This window comes from Drosophila melanogaster, chromosome 3R (assembly GCF_000001215.4).
Source record: "Drosophila melanogaster chromosome 3R".
Lineage (NCBI taxonomy): Eukaryota > Metazoa > Arthropoda > Insecta > Diptera > Drosophilidae > Drosophila > Drosophila melanogaster.
The window spans coordinates 29,059,246-29,074,334 of NT_033777.3; the positions used below are offsets into that span (position 1 = coordinate 29,059,246).

Genomic DNA, 15,089 nt, shown 5'->3' on the forward strand with positions numbered 1-15,089 from the left:
AGTTAAAAATAAAACTGCAATAGATTCGCTTTCATTATGTGTAGAACCAAATTTATTCATTAACTTAAACATAAAGTATTGCTATTTTAGTTATAGTTTTGCGATCCCGTGTGAGTGTTTGTGTGTGATTAGGCATTCCATGCTGGGAGCGAGCGGAGACGAAGAATTGGCTTCCCCATCAATCTTCAGGAGGTGTGTGAGTCTCACGTGGAACATTGCAAAATACCCAAGAATCAACAGAAGACCAGGCAACGGAAACAAACAAGGGATAACTACACACATAGAAAACAGCAGGTTGATTAGATTAACGCTATCGATCGATATACTCGGGGGCAGGGCGTGGGCGTGGGTTCGGAATTTCCAGGGTGCATGTAGCGCACAAAACATAATATCTAGAGCTACGCAGAGCAGCCAGTGGGCCAATATAAAAATACAAAGTTTCACAAATACAGGACGTGGACACGAGAAAATGGCTGCCGATTGGAGTGTGGGTCTTTTAAATGCTCTGAGGGCGCAATGTCAGTAGCGAATCACGTTTCCATATAATACAATTATCCAATTCCGTAGACAGAAAAAGGGCGCGTGCTTTGAGCACGTCGGCGTTGAGATTAAAATCGCAATAGTTTTTGAGTAGCGTGTGAGGGAATGGAAATGGGAATGACTGCATAGACGGGACTGAGACTAGAGCCGGGATCAGGAGCAGCTGCTTAGGCCACGTAAATGAACATGTTGATATCATCGTCGTCCCGTCTCATATACTTGTTCTCAATCAGCCACTCCAGCTGCTCCTTGATCATCTTCTTGGACGGCAGGAACATGTTCTTCAATATGTCGATGAGTTCACCCTGTAGAAGAATGTTTTTTTTTTAGATCCCTTGAAACGCACAACTAGCTATCGAACAACGAACCTGCAGCGCTGCGTTGTTCATCCGCTTGCGCACTTTCATGATTTTGATAATGGCCTCTTGTGTGCGCAGAATACGCAGTTGCACAATGGATTGATTGTCCTCCTGCTGCGAGCGCTCCGTGCTCAATTGCAGTCGCCCGATGAGATTCAGCTGCGGGTGAGAACTCTGGTTATGGATTATCTATTAGATAGCTAATATGCGTAATCACCTTTCCACGACGCTGGGATTTGCCATTCTTGACAATAGCAAATTCCTGATTAATATAGAACATTGTGTTCTCGGCAAAGTCCTTGGGCGAACTGATCGCCGCCGGTTCCATGAGCAGGATCTGTTTCTTTATCTTAGGGAACGCTACCAGCGACCACAACGTTCGCCTCAGTTCGGGATCTTAAAAATACACAAATAATTATCATCAAAGCGAAAAGTAAATTTGCAAGCAATCCTAACCTGGTAGTTCTGTGGCCAGGCGGAGATTCTCGTAGGAAATTTTGTCATGCTGACGCTGATTCCAGGCAAACAAGACGGCCATCTGGAAAGTGGTCACATCCAGATCGTAGCGCCCGAAGTTATTCACAAAGGTGATAGTGCCATTGCTCATGTGATGGTACCACTGCAGCTTACGGCCGGAATGCTTCTTCTTGTAAAACTCCTCCACATCAGGAATATAGTCCTCGAGCTCGATGGGCAGTGAGACCGAGACTCGCTCCGAACAGCGGGCCCAGGCACCCGCGTTGAGTATTTTTATGTTGATAGCATCGTGCCGACTTATCGAGGTGCGGAATTGAGTATTTAAGTCTTCGCTGACCTATATACGAAAGGGGATAATGAATAAACCTGCTCCTAACATCAGTCTGGTAAAACCTACCTTTATGTCTTGGAACATGCGCGCCAGCCGATTCACGTAGTCCGCCGGCATGCCCACCTCCCTCAGCCACTCGACTATGTCCTCCTCCTTTTCGCTGTCCGCACTGGTCCCCAGAATCAAGCTGTAATTGGAGGAACAAGAGTATGTAATCGCTTCATTTGAAACATTATGCAGTCAACTTACCGCCTCGTCAAATGAACTTTGTGATAGCGCATAAAGACGTCCTTGTTGTTGACGTACTTCAGGACCAAGAGGACATCGCGCAGACGGGCGTCGATCTGTTCGCTGGTGAGGCGTTTGCTGAGCGGCGTTCGCCGCAGCAGCATGTCGCAATAGTTGGCCAGTAGTTCCGGGCATTTGCTCTCCGGCGCTGTGTACTTTACACCCCGATTGGCGATACTCGTGGGTAGCTCCATCTTGAACACGCTGGTGTCGTTGACTACCGTCTTAAAAGCAATGTCGCGGGCAGTGAGGAAGCGGGGATCGTCGTTGAAGGCGTTGCGTACCAGGTCGCTGAACTTGTTGAACAGCTCAAGTAGCCGCTCAACGTACTTTTCCGAATCCTGGGTAATCACCTCCGAAGCGGACAGCATGTCGGCCAGTCCGGCGGACATGATGTGACGCTGCAGGTCACCCATCATGGGCTCCACGCCAACGCCGTGCATCACTCTATCCATCAGGCGGAACATGAGATTCAATCGCTCCGTTTCATAGTCCCTGATCAAAGCCGGACACTCGGCGATGATTGAGTTGAGGTGGTCCACTATGAGCACATTAACCAGCGTGTAAGTAAGTATACTGAAGCTGCTGGGCTCCAGATACCGCTTGGCCCTAACCTCCTCCTCACGCAACTTTGAGTCGGCGTATTTCATATAGGCCAGCACTCCGTTCTCTTGCTGTTGTTCGGCGGATTTCAGGCGATAGAACTCGACAGTGGCCTTAAGGTACGCCATCTCAAAGTTCTCCCTGTAGATCTCTAGTTTGTCCTCTGCATTCGAGGAGAGATTCACATAGCTCTCGCGCACGCCTACCACTAGCTGGGCATCATAGGCATCGCCGTTCCGCTCGGCGTGCACAATCTTCATGGCCGACTCCTGCAGACGATGCTTGATGTCGTGGAATATGTGCTTGTTCCAGGAGTCCAGCATTAGTTTTCGTACAGGACTGTCCTCCGTGGGGTTTTTCTTGGAGGTAGAGGTGCTGCTGCTGGAGCTCCCACTTCCGGAAGCAGCTGCAGCTGCCGCTGCTGAGCTTGTGGAGGCGGATGTGGAGGCTGCAGCAGCGGCGGCTGAAGTGGAGGCTCCAGCTGCGGCTGAGGTGGAGGCTCCTGACTTTCCAGCCTGGCCGCTGCAGGAAGTAGCTGCTGCCGCCGCGGCGGCACTCGTACTCGCTCCCGAGGCGGAGACGGATGCGGAGGAGCTGCTGCCACTGGAGGAGGGCTTCACCTGGGGCGACTGCTCCAGCTGGCGGAAAGGCAGCGGCAGGTAGTTGGACTGTGTAAAGAACTTCCGCCACTCCACAATATAGGTGGCCAGAAGGGCCTGCTCGCCCCGTTGCGCTTGCACCTGGCTTTGGGCCTGGACGATAAACTCAACGATGTCCTGCTGCAGGCAGTCGTAGATCTTGGCCGCGCCCTTCTCGTCCCACAGGCACACGAAGTGTACGCCGAAGAATAGGTCCTGCCATTCGCGCTGCGACACCGTGTCCTGGCGCAGTAGCTTTAAAACTATTCGCCTTTTGTCCGGCCAAACTTCCTCGAAGATGTCCCTGTCCCGTTTCCCGATTGCCTGTCGTACAGGGAGATAAAGGTATATGTGCACACTGAACTCTATATGCGTTTTCATCGCCGATCAGGTCACTTACCCGTAGCATTTTGATCGTAGCAATCTCTTTGTTTTTGTTGCTGCGTCCGCTTCACTTCATTTATATTTATTTTTTGTAATTAGGCGATACGATACGATAGTTGGCTATCGACCAGTGTTGGTAAAATTTCGCCCGTAGGGCTTATCGCCCATCGACCAATCGATTTCGGGCAGTCGATAAAACAACAGTTCGGAGTGCAGCAAAAGTGCGGGAAATCTGCGGAAATGTTATTAATCGAACATTAAGGGATACCTCGCCCAGCCGCGGTAATAATAACCAAGGAGAAATAGGGCAATAATACAAAGTTGTCTTGTCGAGGGTTTTGTGAAGTTCGCTAGTTTGCCCACTTCGTTTTGGTTTTTTTCTTCTCTACCTCTTCGTGCGCGAGTGAGACAAAAGCAGTACTAGCAGACATCTCGGTCTAGCACACGTCCCCGACCTAATGTCTGGTCTGCATTGTTTCAGGGCTGTCAGATGTGCCTGAAATACTCAGTTCCGCATTTCAAAATATCGCTTACTATTTCGTGTTCTAAAAATAATATATTTTGTTTTTAGTGCGGAAACTTGTATGGTTTTCTTTATATTCTTATTTGTTAAACTAGTAAAATAAAGTTATTTATCAATTTAATTTCGTTACGTTATTGCCGTCTTGATGTTTATTTACATTCAAAAAGTCTTTCACAGACAGGTGTCAACCCTAGTTTTTATAACTTATCGTAAACAACGCGCTTAAATCTTTATAAATCACAAAGAGTTTTCTAAGCTTTTATTAAAGTGACTGTTTTATTTATAAACATTGAATTCTTGTAGAAAACCATATTTTTTAGAGTGAATACAATCGATGGTTGCGGGGCAAACATCGATGCTGCCAGTTATCTGTATACATCGATAGTATCGACTAACCATCGGCTTCTCTTCCAGCTCTAGCATTCACCATTTCCCTTTGTTTGCGGCGGCGGCGCTCGTTGTACGGCCGTGCGAATCGAGAGAAAAACGCATAAAATCGGGGAAAGTGCACTAGCCCCGTGCTGCAATGTAAATAAACAAGGCTCTGATGAGCAGTTGCCGATCAAGTGCTTCGATTAGCCAGCAAAATGTGCGTACAAGGCGAGAATCAGTGACGAAAACAACAACTACGTGCTGCTGCGTTCATTGACGTGACGCGCGAGAGTGAATGTGTGCGTGCGTGTGTGTTTGTGTGTGTGTGCTGGCTGCTGGCGAGTGAGTGTGTGCGTGCTCCCCATATGTGTGTTGTCGAAAAAGCGTTTTTCAAACCACAAGCCAGCAACAAACAAATCACAACAGCACGTCACAAATTGCAATAGAAGCAGAAGCAGCAACACCTCAAATCAAAAAAAGGCCCCACAACAACAACATCTGTCGAGTTCTCAGAGAGTGAGAAAAAGAAAGAGCGCGTTAGAGTGAGAGAGGGGCAAAAAGAAAGTCAACAGTCGCGTGTGAAATGAAATTCGAAAGATGTCCGCGTGTGTGTGTGTTGAGTGTATAGAATTGAGTAAGAAGCAGCGCGGCAAAAGGAAATAAGCAAAAGCAATAGCCAAAAGGAACCAACAACCAGCAGCAACAAATTACCCAATGAATCAATCAAAATTGGCATAATTTGCATTCGCCGACGTTATTGTCTATAAAACCCCCCTGAAAAAAACACCACACAACAGAAGAGCAGCACAAATCTTTTGCCAATGAGTCGCAGACAGTCATTGGATCGACCAGGTGAGAAAATGCCAATCAAAAACACACACAAAAAAACTACGAATAGAAAATCCAAATTCGTAATCACGCTTACTGAGAGCAAGAGCAAGAGCGTGCAGCATCCGATTCTGATTTTAAAAATGCACTTGCGCACGTTCTCTTCGCCGCTCTTCTCGCTGCTTCGCTCTCGCTGCTCTTTCGTGCTAAAAATAAACGCTGGCTGCGCAGCTGCTCCCAAACACTTGAACTTTGTAAACACCTCCGACACTCCAACAATTCGGCCATTGTACAGTGACAAAAACCAGCGTAATTATGAGTCTTCATCAAAAAGCCAAATCACTGAAAACTATAAATGAATGCAAGGGGCGGCCATCCGCTCTCCACTCGCTCGCCATTCTATTTTTAACCCGACTTTCATCACTCTCGAGCGGGGAAAAGAGAAAGTATCTGTCACTGTCTTAAGCAGATGTAAATGTGCCTCATATAACTATAGCCTTTATGCACTGTTTGTCCATGTGTGAGTGTTGTCCGGGAAGAAAGCAGCAGATCAAAAATCACCAACTTTGGTTTGTTTGTGTTTTGTTTTCGCCAGGGCAATTAGTATTATGGGCGAATAATACCATGGTAAAAGCCAGACGCTTGAAGTTTGGTCTGTTTTGTTTGAGGAACTTATCGGAAGTTCATAAAGATTGAGCCAAATTTATTATTACTTTTTAATAAGTAAAAAGTAAGCTTTGGAAAATGCATTAAGCAGCAAATGAGAAAGGATAGGTGGTACATGGATGAGACTATTGTAATCCAGCTATTAAGCTAATTAGCCGTCAATCTATTAAGCCAGCTTTACGAATATTTATGCTATCATTTAGATTTAGTGTTGGAAAGAAATCTATTTCCCCCAATCCTAGGGCCGCAATTTGCACTGCAATGCTGGCACACAACAACAATAGTAATGGGCTTAGACGTAGCTGCTTGGCGTTGAGGAATGCTGTCCACTTATCAGCTGCAATTAGCAATGAATGTTGAATGCAAGCCGTGCATCGCTTTGGGAACTCAGACTGTCCGGCCCCTCCACACACTAACATACACACACTACAACTCACATACAAATGCTAACACATACTCCCACGCTGTGTTCCTTTAATTTATTTATAACATTCAATGTAAACTCTGCTCAAGCGCCAGAGTCAAACGGCACAAACAATTTTCGATGCAAGGCAACAAAAACAGGGGCCAGCAGTTGCGTTTGCTTGATTTTTTTATTATTTCCCACTTTGTAGGTCAGGGTTGTCGTGTGTAATGCAAAACGTGCCAGCAAATTGAATGAATAAGCGTGGCTATTCCACTGCAAGTGCATTTACAACAATTGCAGGGTATTGCCAGAAATTAGCCACAGTCAAATAAATAAGGCATAGAATAAAATCAACTGTACAGCCATGCTTAATTGGTGTATAGAATTTCGCGTGATTTCCAATTGCAGTTGATAACCGGTTCGCTTCGAGCTAAACCAACTCGATAATAATCTTTGTTATTCCCGAATGACTTCCGTTTCCACTTAAATTAAATGTAATCAGTCTGTTGCTTTATTTTAACTAGTAAACTATGGCAAAAGTACAAAGCATGATAAGCTGGAAATATGACATTTTTTTATATGATTAAAATACGATAGTTCGCATTAAGAATTGGTCAGTGGCTGCATTTCTTTTTGTGAGAAATGTCGCTGTCATAATTGATTAAAGACGAAGAATAGCTATAAAGAAGTGACAACGATTATTTTTAACTATAGTGCTTGTTTTGCCGCCATTTCCTAATCTCCACTGACCCTATTTCCACCCATTACCCGGAACGTTATCGATATTTACACTGTTTACATGCGATACGATTGTGGTTATACAAAGACGTTTTGGCAGTGTTTACATTGGAAACGTTTTCCATCTACCGGCTGATAGATTGTTATTATTACGGCCGGGGGCATAACGCTCTGGAATTTGCATTTAAACCCGGTTTAGAAAGTGGATCGGGGGAATACACCCTTGGCATTCATTTGGCGGAGGCGTTTCGGACAATCTGATTCGATTTGTTTTGGTATTGCTTCGATTTTCGCGCTGTCTTCTTCGCGTTGACGCGTGACAAAGAGTCATTAAGTTCTGTTTAAGGTGAAATCGATTTTCCGGGCCATTAGGCGCCATTAGAATCGACTCTTATTTGAATTTTCACATTGTTTAATTATTATTGCGACGACAACTTTGGTAGCCATTATTTATTAATCAATAAACAAAATAAAACCTTATCAAGGTTATTGCTCAGATTGTATTCGAAATTTCATAATGTCGATATGTTTATGTGGGATTTACTAACTGATAAGCAGTTACTTATGGCCTTTTTCAAGTACAAATATAACAGATGTTGGATAATTATATATAAAAATTCATTATTTTCAAGATATCTGCCTAACGAAAATAATGATGAAAAATCCTGACTCAGCTCGAGTTTCTAACGATGAGTCATTAGAGTTACTTGTATGCAAAGTAATATGTACGTGTATTTACCTAAAAGGGCTAGTACTCGTGCCTTAAAGAGCTTAACTTGAACTGGTTCCTCGTGCTCGGGGTATTACACTCGTTATAAATGGCATTTTACTTATCATGGAAGCTACTCACTCCCCTTCCTCCACCCCAGACGATATCCCAGCACTTTCTCAGCGAACTGGAGCTGTTATCAGTGCAATTGTTGCTTTGTTGCGCCTAATTGCTCTTGGCTTTTTCGCTTTTTTGCAATGACTTACGAGTGCCAAACGGGGCCAAGAACAATGCTGGCGAATGGAAATTTGATTAGCATAAAGCAGGCGGACTCCCGATGGAAGGACTCCAGTGCCAAACATCGTCGGGCCCGAGTCACATCATTAATCTTGGAGCACAAAAGGGTCTCGACCGCCTTCTCGGCGCGCTACGAAGCAGCAAAAAGTTGTCAAAAGTTGCCAAAGCAACCCATCGTGCTATTAACTCCCCTCTCGCTCGCCCAGTACTTTTGGCCCACTCGCACTCTCGGTTTCTACGTTTTTCCCTAATGAAATTGCTTTGATTTCTCGAAAAGCGCGTAAAGTTTTCTCATCTAGCGTCGAGACTTTTGCAGCAGCAAATTACACGAATCCTTGTGGCTTTTCCTTTTCTGGGTTTTTCTATAGGTTGACACTTTTTTTTTGCGGGTTTAATAACGATGGTTGCCATTAATAACAAAGTTATATATTCCTAGCGTTTCGCATGAATAATAATATATTTATACTACAAAAACACATTTCACCACCTTATGAATATGTTATGCATCTTTACAATTATGGAAAACAACTATTCCTTATTATATATTCGCTTTGATAGTTAAATAAGCTTTTTGGACTGGGATAATGCGACAGCAAGATAATCAAATAATTCCCGAAAATGCGGCGAGTCCTTGGGGTTGGCCATTTGGCGGTTGAGTTAAAAAGTTGACACTTCTTTTTGGGGGTTAATCGCGACGCTGGCTGTGGCTGTGCGATGTGTATCTATCTATTAAAAAATCGGGGCGAGTCGAAGTGGCCAAAAGACGATGTGGAAACGACGACGTCGACAATCGCGAGTGCGCTCTCAGGAAATTGTTTTTGGGAGCACGTCGGAATTAGCGCCAATAACAATGGGCATGCGAATGCGTCTGCGAATGCGAATGTGAGCGGGGCCAGTCAGCAGATGAAGTCTCGTGGCAAAGTCAATTTCCCTTGGGAAAACGGAAAATTTTCAACAGACGGCACACAATAGGCCATGAAAGAGTCGAGAATTTCTTGGGGCAAAATATTATTAGCTCAAATCGATAAAATGAATAGTTATGAAGTGTTTAAATGATACTTCTAATTTGCTCGAGTTTGTAATATAGCAAACACGAAAAAAAACCAATCGATGTCATTATATTTTTACTTAATATCTAATTAATGCAAGGAAAGAAATCGAAGATATTAAACATATAACTAACGCACAATTGTAGGCAACAATCCCTCCACTCCTTAATTGCGTTTACCAACACTGCCCAGCAAGTCGCCGGCTCTATGTCGTTCATTGTTGTAGAACATTTGAAATATTTCCCCCGCCTAATCGACCAATTTCCGATGCTGTCCATGTATCATCCCAGCCCGGAATCTCCACTGCCGGTTGCCAGTGGCTGAACTCAGCAGAATGGTGGCCAAAAGGGGGTCAGACAGGCTGGGCATAAATTATTTCAGACCCCCGAATGTCTAATATGCCGGCGACGGATATGCGAATGCTATCCGCCAGTTGAACGTGCACAGTACAATTAGGGATGGCTGTTTAGTTACTTTCAAATTTCAAACTGGTCTAGAAATACATTTCAAATTTCAACTTCTAATGTATCGTTTATCAGAAAAGTTTCATTTAAGTGCACCCCCAAGCATCATAATAAAGTGTAAAATTGAATCAACTTTGGGTCTCTAATTTCCCAACCGCCAATGTTGTTTTCCGAGCGAGAGTTGGCCACTCATCCCCCTCTAATCGATTCGGTAACAAATGTTGTTGCTATCCGTGCTGTGCTGTTTTCATTAGGGGTTATTCCGGTTTGATCTGCAGCAGAGGACAAACAATGAAGGTGGAATGGAGCCGGCAGTGGGAACACAAATCCAAACTAAATCCCAATTCCAGACCAGAACTCGTTGCTCACCTTCGTTCGCAGGACGAGCACACACACACACACACACACACACAAACACTCGCGCACACATGCAAGAGGTCCTTTCCTCTCCGCGTCCGTTTCATCTGTCATTTATCCCGTTTGTTTCTCCGCTTGTTGTTGTTATTGCTGCTTGCTGTGCGTGTTTTTTTGGCTCTCTGGAGAGTCGAGAGTTTTTGATTTTCGACATGTCGCTGCTTCTTCAACCCTTTTTTCAATGTATTTGTTTTTGCTCGTATGTATTGTGTGCGTGTGGAAAGTTTTGCATTTTTATTATAGATAATTTGTGTACAGGTTTTTTGCGGCTGCCGCGCAAACTCCCAACTTTTGAACCTTCTGGTTGCTCCACACGTCCGTCCCCACTTCCGTTTCATCCTCGTGCTCATTCTCGTTCTCATCCTCGTCGTCGTCGTCGTCCTGTCTGCACTCTGCATATGTTGGATGTTGTTTATTTCCATTCTCACCCCCGCCCACTTCCATCCCCCTCCTCCTTCGCTGTTGTTTTTGTTGTTTTGTGTGTGTGTGTTTGGGGAGCCATAATTAATTTTCGACGTTTGCCTGTGAAGTCTGGCAACGTTGCAATCAACCGCACAAGTTCTCTACATTAGAGAAAAAGAGTGAGAAAGGATAGTGATAGAAAGAGAGCGAGCGAGAGGAAAAGAGAGAGAGAGCTCAGGGAATTGTGTATTTATTTGTTATTAATGGAAAAATTCGAGAAAATAATTGCACATGCAAAAGTCTATCTCAGAGAATTCTTAATTATGCTCCTACAATCTTGTTATCGTAAAAAATCCATAAACTATGTATATAATCACAAAATCTATATAGATTATTTAGCACAAAATTTAAAGCACGCAAAAAGTAATGAAATTTTCAATTACGATGTGTGAAGCAGGATTAATTTAAATGACAGCAGTCGATGCAGTTATATCAGATATATGCACATTCGGCTTTCAAAAGAACAACCACCAAGGTTGCTAAACATATGCCGCCAAACAAAATCTGGTTGTCAAGTAGGATTAGCAGATTTTTTACCTTATCATCCCTTTTACGAAATATTACGTTTGCATTGTATCGAACACAAAATAACAGTTGTCATTACAGCCTTTTCCCTGTTGCGACTCCAGTTTATGAGGCGTTGTTATTGGCTCGACATGTTTCCCGGCTGACAAAGTTTGGCCAAAAGTGCAAACACCCCATCCACGCGCACTCAAAACATCAGCATGCATTTCCGATGCTCAGCCAAGTTGCATTATTAACAAAATTTTACCGCTTGACGAGCTCTCCAAATCGAAATCGGGGCGTAGAAGGGGAAAGCCCCGGGCATCTTACTGCACTCCAGCGGATGCATTTTGCATGTCATCCAGTTTCAACGGGGGATCGCTCATGTGTGCACTCTGCATTTTGCATTTGTGCATTTGAGCATGGTACAATGCCACTTGACATTCGCATTCACATTGGTCGATCCACGGGCGGAGCGGGGAATCCCCCGGTTGTTAATGGGTTAATGGTCTTTGAATGTTCAACTTGGGGTTCTGCCAGCTCATGCATTTCTCCGCAAAGAGCGACGGGGGAAATGCGGTGTATCTAATTTAGTTATTTGGTTATTTTCGAGCTAAAACTACTCGAATTCTATATTCTAATTTATAGTTTGGTATTTAGATAATTGCGTACATTTATACACAAATTAATGACACATTCTGAGTTGACTGGTTGGATAGCAACTCTTATAAATTAGAAACACACATTTGATGTGTGAATTTTATATATTGTGGATTTTTATATCACCATAAACAATGCTAAAAAGTGCAATTAATTACCGCTTACCACCTCGATTAGCAACAACAGCCAGAAAATAATGAAACGCACTGTTTGCACACCCAAGTACACATTCATATTTTAATGCATGTTTGAGCATTATGTCGGCCGCCAGTTATTATGATAAAACCGAATTCAAGTTTGCTTTTCGCCTTCCGCTACGCTTCGTTATTTCCATGCCCCTCGGCTGGGTTTTTGGATGCGAAACGTTTGGGTTCTGCACCGGGTTTGGTTCACTCCCTCGAATGCCTCATTGTGAATTCAGCGGGTAAACATTTGCACAAGTGTCCGGATCGTTGAAGCCAGTTATGGACTTTTTCAGCCGCGAAATACATTTGGCAGCGCAGCGCAAGAAGGTTGATGGGAACGAATGTTACTAATAGAAATTGTAGTCAGTAGATGAAATCCGAAGGATATATGATTTTATAATTTAAGTTCTATCCTAATGTAGCTTAATTTAATGAGTAAAAGATAGTTATTTCGAAAAGTTAGCACTGGCAGCAATTGCGTTTTATTCCTGGTGTATCCATAGAAATGTAGTTTTGTGGGGGCAGAAAATGTTCTCAGTTACTAAATGCCGGTTAATTGCGATCGCGTGCTCAAGGAGAGCAAGGGTTAGTGTCCGAATTGCAACAAAATCGAAAGCGGCACGAACAGGGGGGACGACTGCCATGGAAGTTGACCCAGTTCCAAGTGGGGGTATGAGATACAATGACCTTAATGTTGTTGCCCAGCAAAAGTGGAGCTTAACTTTGTGTGCAATGTTGAAGAAAACTTTGCATATTACGGGTTGGGATAGGAAGTGGATGTGGAACGGGTACTGCTGCTGGGTGGCTTCTGGTTGGAGTGGCCTGACTTTGAAAGTGAATAGCTACCATGGCCCAAACCACTTTCCAATGCACCAGAACTGCCGCAGCCACCCGTTCTTTCCCAGAGGCATTTGCATTTGCCCAAGAGGTAGAGTCCTCATGCTGTTATAAATGATGTTGATATGCATGAATGGTTGGTTTTCCGACATTCAGTCCCAGTTCTTTTACTTTTTTTTTTACCATACTGCCCCTACTCGAATGTTCTTTTCGAGCAGCAACAGTTTGTTTCATAATCCAATTATTGTCAACTTGGTGTCACTTTTCATTGATGAAATTGGAGATGTTCCACTTTACTTCCTCCTGCAAAGAGCTAACTTCCATGGATACATTTTGATGGGGTGTTGATTGGGCGAGCACTCAAGCCTGAAAACGATTTCCATTTAAGGTCACTGGGTGCGGGAAGTGTCGCTGCCCTTGTTATTCTTGGGTGTGATTATTGTTTGCTTGATCTATGGCTTACTTAATCCGCCTGGCAGACCGAATTTCCCCTTTTCCGCTCTGTCAGATCATTCAGTAATCAATCAATTACCCCTAAAGGTTCTGCTAATTACCGCCGGACAATCCGAGCCAAAAATAGCTAAATAAAAAGAATCTGGCAGCTGCAGCCGGAGCGTGTAATGGTCGGTAATGATGGCAACATGAGCGAGGATAGTGAGTCCATAACTGGAAGACGAACAAAAGCATCTGCCGTCGTTCGCAGTAGTTGCATGTAATCTAAAGAATACCTGGCGGGCATATCGGCATCTCGCAGTCCGCACAACTAACTTCTCCTAATCCAAAGGCAGTTCAATCAGGAACAATGAACCAAACAAAGAGCCAACAACAAGGAGCGCGGAACTGGACGTGGAGTAGGAGCTTGAGTTGGAGCTGGAGATGGAGATGGAACGAAAACGAAACACGGAGCTTATTGATAGAGGGGCAAACATGGTCTGTCCACCACACACAACGAAGAACAGTTGTGGTCAAGAAATTAGGCAGTATATTCCAGTATTTATAGTTTCAAACAGCCCACATATAACCTTTATGCTTTTTAAGAACAAATATTTGTTGTTTCATATCTTGGTTTGATATTCTTTTCAATTCATCTTGCGGATAATAACACATTGCTTATCTGTCGCCTGAGATCTATTCTCTTGAAGACAGCTGTATGCCTAGAAGGATAACACACGCTGTTTTGTTACTTTGGCAGTACAGGTAGCATCAATATCCCATCTACTTTTTGGTATGTCTGCTGGACAGCTGCAAAAACTGCAGCAGCAGTAGAAATTGGCCAGCCACTTACCAACGCTCTTCTCTTCAGTTCGAGTTCCTTTGAGCCGGGTTATTTTGAAGCATTTGTGCCAGGCAACCGGGCAGCCAACGTATTACCTGTTGTAAGAATGTATCTAACAAACGCATGCACACACATTTGCCCACTCCATCAGTCGATTGATTCTGTTTTAGCCTTCTTTTCGTAGCTCGGTCTTCACTTGCCAAAATTGAAGATGGATGGATGGCCAGTAGAACCATCGAGTTGTATAGCATGATTCGAGTGGGTAAGAGAGCTGCTGATGCAGTGCGAAAAAGTTATAGTTGGGGAATGTCTATATGGCCAGGCAGGAGATGAAGGGAGCACAGATTGGAGTTTGCAACACCATGGGTGGTACATACAAACTTTATTTGGCCACTCATCACAGCCTAAACAATTTCAATTTGGAAAAGTAACGCTGTAATTGCTTCTAAATGAAGATCGATCAATTGGTTTCTGATTTTTGGAAATCCAGCTTTGCTTCCGTTCAGAATAACTCTTAATTTACAAAATTGGCGCCGTTTAAGAAGTCAAAAGTGGAACATAACAAGTAAAAACAATTTTATGTTTCGACCATCAAATCGAAAAGTTGTGATTTCTTAATGGAGCAAGTGCAATTAATATGTATCTGTTAACTTCCGGGTGCCTGCAATACATGGGAATGTATCTGTGAGTGCGTACGTGTGATGCATTCCACTCCACTCGCTCTGCATATTGCACTTTGCTTCGAAACGAAATTCCAAACTGAATTTCGCCAATCGCCAACAACAAAAAAGAGAGCGAAAGAGCGAAGAGGCGCATGAGAGGGAGGCAGAGCAGCGGGAGCAAAGCTCATCCATTAGTTGTCGTCACACACAACCTGAGATATATTCTCATTGTTCTTGCTTCTGTTTCTTCTTTGCCTCTCCTTGCTCTTCTTAATTCTATCAGCACGTATGTGTTTGTGTATCTGTCATTGTGTTTGCTTAGGTAACGCGGGAGAGAGTGAGATGGTCAGATGGGGCTGAGCCAGCGAGAGATTGACAGATAAACCTGCGATGAGGTGAGGTTATGTTTACTGGACC

The 15,089-nt window shown here is 43.9% G+C and overlaps 2 protein-coding genes across 4 annotated transcripts in view; one reads left to right on the plus strand and one right to left on the minus strand.

The window, feature by feature from the left end:
- Nucleotides 1-26: 26 nt before the first annotated feature.
- Nucleotides 27-3,730, minus strand: Cul5 (Cullin 5). The gene is made up of 7 exons (NM_143408.3): nucleotides 3,637-3,730; nucleotides 1,957-3,560; nucleotides 1,774-1,894; nucleotides 1,356-1,713; nucleotides 1,117-1,295; nucleotides 909-1,058; nucleotides 27-845 (listed from the first exon to the last, which is right to left on the minus strand). Exons 1-7 carry the CDS (start codon nucleotides 3,643-3,645, stop codon nucleotides 708-710), a joined length of 2,559 nt encoding a protein of 852 aa, NP_651665.2. The 5' UTR covers nucleotides 3,646-3,730; the 3' UTR covers nucleotides 27-707.
- A 64-nt stretch (nucleotides 3,731-3,794) lies between these two features.
- Nucleotides 3,795-15,089, plus strand: part of Bicra (BRD4 interacting chromatin remodeling complex associated protein) — a 45,909-nt gene continuing 34,614 nt past the window's right edge. For 2 of the 3 annotated variants that reach the window (NM_001276122.1, NM_143409.4), the window contains exons 1-2: nucleotides 3,795-3,902; nucleotides 4,558-5,367. In NM_001276122.1, the coding sequence (NP_001263051.1) occupies nucleotides 5,337-5,367 (31 nt within the window). In that variant the 5' untranslated portion in view covers nucleotides 3,795-3,902; nucleotides 4,558-5,336. Of the gene's footprint in view, nucleotides 3,903-4,557; nucleotides 5,368-15,089 lie in introns of those variants that run through there. The other variant, NM_001276124.1, reaches the window with a different exon arrangement.